The sequence below is a fragment of the Microtus ochrogaster genome, unplaced genomic scaffold (genome assembly GCF_000317375.1).
Source record: "Microtus ochrogaster isolate Prairie Vole_2 unplaced genomic scaffold, MicOch1.0 UNK87, whole genome shotgun sequence".
Taxonomy (NCBI): domain Eukaryota; kingdom Metazoa; phylum Chordata; class Mammalia; order Rodentia; family Cricetidae; genus Microtus; species Microtus ochrogaster.
The window spans coordinates 722375-729167 of NW_004949185.1; the positions used below are offsets into that span (position 1 = coordinate 722375).

Consider the following 6793-nt stretch of genomic DNA (forward strand, 5'->3'; position numbering starts at 1 on the left):
GAGGTGGTGAGGCACCTGGAGATGTGAGCGTGGTCATTTAGTTTACTCTGGTGTTTCCAGTGGGCTTGTTAACACTCCACCTGCGTGTGTACCTGTGTAGAGCTGTGTGGGCGGAGTGCTCCGGACTGGGGGGATGGAGTTCAGGAAAGAATGAAGAGCCCGAGGCGGACAGTCCTGACCCTTGGCTTGTAATTGGTTGAAGAAGGGCCAGGTCAGGTGCCAGTGAGGTGGAACTCCCAAGCCTGTGTGGCTGTGGGAATCAAGACCGAGGGGACAGAGAAAGGGACTGCCCCAGACCTTGCCGGCGTGCTTCTGCAGCTCCTCCGCTTGGCTAGGCGCCCTGCTCTGTTTACCTCCAGCTTTGTGTTTCTGCTCCGTCTCCCCCTGCCTCCTGTCCCCGCCAGGCTTTGTATCTCTGCCCCAGGCTCCTCTCAGCACTGTCTGGCTCTGATGACTCATCTGGGATAGGCATGAAGGTTACTCAGGAGAACAAGGGCCTTGCTGTTTCTGCAGAGGTGGGGGTGGAGAGTGGCACCCAGGAATTCCCTGCCAGGCTTCCCAGGCCCAGCAGCCCGCTCCCCTGCACCATGGGGCTGTACCCCCCAAGGGACTGGTTATGGTGTCTTTTGGTTCTAGGCTCTCCTTTGATAGCCAAGTGGCTTCTGGCAACCCAGTCAGCTGCTGCTTCAATGATGGGGGGGGGGTCTCAGCTGCCTCTTACATTCCTGCCCTAGAGCATTGTGGGAGCAGCTGGAGGACAAAGGGATGGGGGAGACTCCCCCCAACTCCTCCTACCTCCTGGGGTGACCTGGCTTCCCCGTAGTTAAGCCCACCCTCGTCTCCAAGGCAACTCAGTCTTCTCTGCTCAAGGCCTTCTGCTACCTTCAGTAAGTTGGAAGTTGGGGGAACTGGGATGTTAGAGGCAGAGCAAGGAGAGCTGGGGGTACCTGGTGTCAGGGCTGTGAGAGGCTCAGTAGGTGTCCCTCTGGATTCCAGGATCTTTAAAATTCAATACAGATCTCAGGCACTGCCAGGTGTCAGGAGAGCTTCTCTTTCCCCGGGACAGAGGATGCATGTACCCCAGAAGGAATAGAGAAAGAAAGCGTCACTGTCTTCAGGGAAACTGTTACATGGAGACTCTGACCCTGAGGGTCTAGGTGGGGTCCTGAGTCTGACAACCGTCAGAGGATGTCCAGTCTGCTGGTCTGACTGCCACAGTGACATAAGGAACCGCAGAGGGAACCATCAGGTTGGACATGGATGGAGTCTCGTCCTTAGAGGTTTGAGGGGCTCAGGCTAGCTGGTATTTCTATTGTATTTTCCTCAATAAGCCAACTAAACTTCTCTAGGACTTAGGTTTTGGAAACCAGAGTTAAGTTTTACATTGGTTTATACGCTACCTGGCTTTGCATAGATGCGTGCTACCATCTCGCAAGTTTAGAGAGGGGACACAGCCAACCTCTCTCCTCTTCATGTGCGCTTCCCTGTTCACGGTCATGCACAGCCTCACTAGATAGACGTGTGAACAAATGTGGGTTTGTTTGTCCTTTGCTTTCTCGGGGTGGAGTAGTTCCCGTAGTTCTGAGTCTGGCTTTCCGTGTTGAGCAGTGGCATGGGGGACACGGGGGACACATGCCAGGTCAGATTCATACTATTTTCAATTTAAAATCATTTTAATATATATGTATGTATATATTCTCTTTATGAGTGCTTTGCCTGCCTGCATGTCTGTGATGTCTCTGTGTACCTGGTACCCACGGAGCTCAGAAGAAGGCATTGGATTCCCTAGAACTGGAGTTATGGGTGGTTGTAAGCTGTGGTATGGAAACTAGGAACTGAGCCTGGTCCTCTGTAAGAGCAGCAAATGTTCTTCACTGTTCAGCCATCTCTCCAGCCCATACTTCGTTACTTTTGTTGGCTTTTGGTTTTGGTGTTTGACTCGGGGTCTTATATAGCCCAGGCTAGCTTCGACTTTAGAACGAGGCTGAGACTGACCTCCTGGTCTCTCACCTCTCTAGTGAATTGCCAGTGTATGCTACCACACCCTGCCTTTCTTTCAAATGTATTATTATAATTATTATTTTATATGTATGGGTGTTTGCGCTTACATGTATGTCTGTGCACCACCACACATGCATGGTGCCCTTGGAGGCCAGAAGAGAGCGTGGGATCCCCTAGGACTTGAGTTACAGATGGTTGTGAACTGCCGTTAGTTACATTTATTTTCGTGTATATGGGTCAGAGGATGGCTGGGAGTGGCGCACACCTTTAATCCCAGCACTCAGGGGTAGAAAGGTGAAGCTCTGGGGGCTTACGGCCAGCCTGGTCTACAGAGTTCTGGGCTAGCCGGTGCTATGTAGAGAGACCCTGTCTCCCCATTTTTTCTTTCCACTTGTGAGTCCCGGGGATAAAAATCAGGTCCTTGAGCTTGGAGCCAAGTGCTTAACCCCGCATCGTCTCTCTGGCCCTCCCCTTTTTGTGTTTTCACAGCTACATAGAAAATGAACGCCCCCAAAGCCCCAGAACACCCCCATGGGCACTCACATAGTTTAGGGATTTCTGGGGACAGTTTTGAGTTCTTACTTCTCCTGTTCCCTGTGTTTGCACCATCTGGCATGCTCATATTGCTAGATTGCTTACCAAGTAGATTCTGATACTATAACAGCACATCCCCCTCCCCCGAATGGTGGTTTCCCTTTTGTTCCTCGTTCCATGGAAGATATAACCCTTGGAGAGATGGTTTAGTGGTTAAGAGCACTTACTGCTCTAGCAGAGGACCCAGCACCCACGTGGTGACCACTCATAACCATCTGTAACTCAGCTTCTAGGAGCTCTGCTTCCCTCTCTTCTGGCCTCTTCAGGTACTGCATGCACAAAGCACACATACATACAGACAGACTGATATGCATAAAAAAAATTTTAAAATAAATCTTTTTTTAAAAGGTTTTCTTTTTTAATATTTATTTATTATGTATACAATATTCTTTCTGCGTGTATGCCTTCAGGCCAGAAGAGGGCACCAGACCTCAATACAGATGGTTGTAAGCTACCATGTGGTTGCTGGAAATTGAACTCAGGACCTTTGGAAGAGCAGGCAATGCTCTTAACCTCTGAGCCATCTCTCTAGCTCCAAAAATAAATCTTAAAAAATACTTTGTCAGGTTAGGTGTCAAATGTGTATCTGTAATTCCAGCATTTGGAATATTGAGGCAGGAGGATTTCTGCCAAGTAAAAGACCAGCCTTAGGATGTATAGTAAGTTTGAGGCCAGCTTGGGCTACACCAGAAGACCCTGTCTCAAAAAAAGAAGCATTCCTTTGTCAGTCTGATTTGTATTTTTCTAATTCCAGTGAACTTGGATATGTTTTAAAATATATATTTTAAACATGTTGGCTCTGCTTTTCTATGAAGAGAATACTCAGAGTCTTGGGCCATTTCTATACTGGGTTGTTTATAAAATTGTTTCTTTATCTATTTAAAGAACTCTTAGTTTATTATAACTATTACGCCCTTCTCTTCTGTGTGTTGCCTACATTTTTGAAGCCATTGTTTTGTTTTTACTTTTGTTTTTATTTTCTCTATTGATTGGGGGTGGGACTTTAGGCATGTTATTTAATGAACAGATCTCTGGTTTCTTTGTGTGTTAAATATGGATCATAGCATCTACCTTATAAAGTGGCTGATGATGAAGTTATGGACTCTGGTTTAAGGCTCGGCCGGACCCGATGTGTAGGAGGCAGTCTAAAAGTAGAACCTTGCTTCAAACAGCAACTTACTCTTCTCATCCCCAAAGCTGCCCTCCTGTCTGTCTCTTGTTGAAGTCTATCCCTAGATCCCTTGGTGAGCAGACCTTCTCCCTGTGTGTCCCCTGCAGAGATGCTGTCCCCTCCTCCGTAGGCTGGAGGGATCAGGAGCGATGGGGACAGGGATCCTCTCATCTCTACTGCTGCTGCTACTCTTGGTGACCATCGGAGATGCTGACATGAAGGGACATTTTGACCCTGGTAAGGAAACTGAATCTTGGGTCTCTGAGGAATACAGCTTGGGAGTCAGAGAGTTGGGGGGAGCCTGACCCATCCTGTGTCTGTGTCCTTCAGCCAAGTGCCGCTATGCCCTGGGCATGCAGGACCGCACCATTCCCGACAGCGACATCTCCGTGTCCAGCTCCTGGTCAGATTCCACTGCTGCCCGCCACAGCAGGTACCTGAAACGGGGGGTGGGGGAGCGCTTAAATGGACCCCTCTCTGCACAGGCCAAGGGGCTTTTGAGAAGGCCCCGGCCAGCGAGACATATGCCATGTAGTGGAAATAGGCTCCACATAGACCCATGACTAGGCTGGCAGCGTGGCTCAGTTAGGGTACCCAGCTACTATGAAACTCTGTATTCAATTCCCTGCACCCATAAACGGGTGTGGTGTTGAATGCTATAATCCCATCACTCAGGAGGCAGAAGCAGGAAGAACAGAAGTTTGAGGTTACATAGTGAGGCCAGCCTGAGCTACAAATGACATTGTCTCAAAAATAAAAACCTCCTCCTTCCTCCCAGGCTGGAGAGCAGTGACGGAGATGGCGCATGGTGCCCTGCAGGGCCCGTGTTCCCCAAAGAGGAGGAGTACCTGCAGGTGGACCTTCGGAGGCTGCACCTGGTGGCTCTGGTGGGCACACAGGGCCGCCACGCTGGGGGCCTGGGCAAAGAGTTCTCCCGCAGCTACCGATTGCGCTACTCCCGAGATGGCCGCCGCTGGATGGATTGGAAGGACCGCTGGGGTCAGGAGGTGAGGCACCTGGGGAGGATCGCTCTTCTCCTTGCCAGCCTGGCCACCTCTTAACATCCTGTGGTCTCTCCAGCAGACCTCGGTCTCACTCTTTCCCAAATCTGTTTCTTTTTCTCGTTCTCAGCTTGGGGAAATGCACCCCTCCCCCCCTCGCATGACCACAAACTAAGATGGTATTGGTGGCTCTCTCTCTCTCTCTCTCTCTCTCTCTCTTTCTCTCTCAGTTCCTCTCTGTGCCCACCTTGTGGCATTTTCTGAACCCCATCACTGTACACCCCCCTCTTCCAGCTCTAAGCCCGTGTGTTCTTTCACCCGGCAGAGATGAAGTCTAAACCTTATTCCACCTGCTTCTGTCCCTCTCTACAACCTACCAAACCCCTTCCTCAGAGAACAGCACACAGTAGCTGATGTAAATCAGATGGCCACACCCAGCTCTCAGCCCAGCACTGAAACAAAACAAAACAACCCATTCTTTGAGTGCAAAGCACGTGGGTGAACCCAGTTTCAGCTCCAGGGGATCTTGCCCCCTCCTCTGGTCTCTCCAAACACTGCGTGTGTGTGTCCAGACCCACATACATGTACATACACTGCCGTCCGGCCTCTGTTGCTGTTTGTGGGACAAGCCAGGGCCCCTCCCCACAGTCAGGGACCATCACCTGCTGCTCGCTGTGCCTGGCAAGGCCTCCTCCCGACACCAGAGACTCCCCCTCACTTCATCCAGTTCTCCTCGGAGATGTCTCCTCCTGCAGATCTGCTCTGGGCACCACCTCAGGGCTCCGCCCCATATACTGCCTCTTGTTCCTCACAGCTGTCCTGGGGGGAGGGATTGACTTCACCACTGAGATCCTGTCCGGTCCAGGGTGATCATGTCCTCTGAATGAACAGAGGGAGTGGGGTGAAGCGGGCGGGGTGCTGAGATAGGATTCTGGGCAAGGGTCTGGGCACAGCGGCCCGAATGGCTTGGGGACACATGGGAGCAGGCAGGGGAGAGGGTAGGTAGGCACAACTGGGGACAGACCTTTAGAGCCTCGAGAGGTATCAGTGCCCACTGCTACAGAACTTCCTTTTGAAAATGCCCAGCTGCATCCCACAGTGTTGCATGTTCCCTTCGCCAGCCTCTCGGTGGCCCCTGCAGCCTGCAGGCAGGGAGCCTCTGAAGCCTGGGTGGTTAGGTCTGGCCTGTAGCTCTACCCAGCCATCCACCCTTTTCCTCCCTGGCCCTCAGGTGATTTCAGGTAATGAGGATCCCGGTGGAGTGGTGCTGAAGGACCTTGGGCCCCCCATGGTGGCCCGGCTGGTCCGCTTCTACCCCCGGGCTGACCGAGTCATGAGCGTCTGTCTGCGGGTGGAGCTGTATGGCTGCCTCTGGCGGGGTGAGTAGCTCAGCCCCACAAGAACCCCTTTCCGGGCCTGGAAGCAAGAAATAGAGACGGGAGAAGGCATCAGAAGTCCTTGTCAGGACTGTCACTGAGTGAGGAGAAAGGGGCTATGCAGTGTTGCCTTCTCCACACCAACAAGAAGGGGCTGAAATCAGCCGCTCAGGCCTGATGCCTCCTTCTGACTCCCCTCTTTCTACCCTCCCAGATGGGCTCCTGTCATACACAGCCCCCGTGGGGCAGACCATGTACTTATCTGAGGCGGTATATCTCAACGACTCCACCTATGATGGATATACGGCTGGCGGGTAAGAGGGATGGACTACGCGGGGCTCGGAATGGGAGAGAGCTGTAGCTGAGTGTGTGGTGTGTGTTTGCGCGTGTGTGTAGTGTCTGTGTATGTGGTGTCCATGTGTATGTGGTATGTGTGTGTGTTTGTGTGTGTGTGGTGTCCGTGTGTATGTGGTGTGTTTGTGTGTATGTGGTGTGTGTGTGTGTGTGTGTGGTGTCCGTGTGTATGTGGTGTGTTTGTGTGTATGTGGTGTGTTTGTGTGTATGTGGTGTGTTTGTGTGTGTGTGTGGTGTCCGTGTGTATGTGGTGTGTCCATGTGTATGTGGTGTGTGTGTGTGTGGTGTCCGTGTGT

At 51.7% G+C, this 6793-nt stretch overlaps 1 protein-coding gene across 6 annotated transcripts in view; it reads left to right on the forward strand.

The window, feature by feature from the left end:
* The window catches only part of Ddr1 (discoidin domain receptor tyrosine kinase 1), a 21623-nt gene that overhangs the window by 4725 nt on the left and 10105 nt on the right, over positions 1-6793 (forward strand). For 4 of the 6 annotated variants that reach the window (XM_026777831.1, XM_013355054.2, XM_013355055.2 and 1 more), the window contains exons 2-6: positions 3874-4003; positions 4097-4199; positions 4545-4773; positions 5999-6146; positions 6358-6457. In XM_026777831.1, the coding sequence (XP_026633632.1) occupies positions 3916-4003; positions 4097-4199; positions 4545-4773; positions 5999-6146; positions 6358-6457 (668 nt within the window). In that variant the 5' untranslated portion in view covers positions 3874-3915. Of the gene's footprint in view, positions 1-734; positions 888-3831; positions 4004-4096; positions 4200-4544; positions 4774-5998; positions 6147-6357; positions 6458-6793 lie in introns of all 6 variants that reach the window. The other 2 variants (XM_013355057.2, XM_026777830.1) reach the window with 2 other exon arrangements.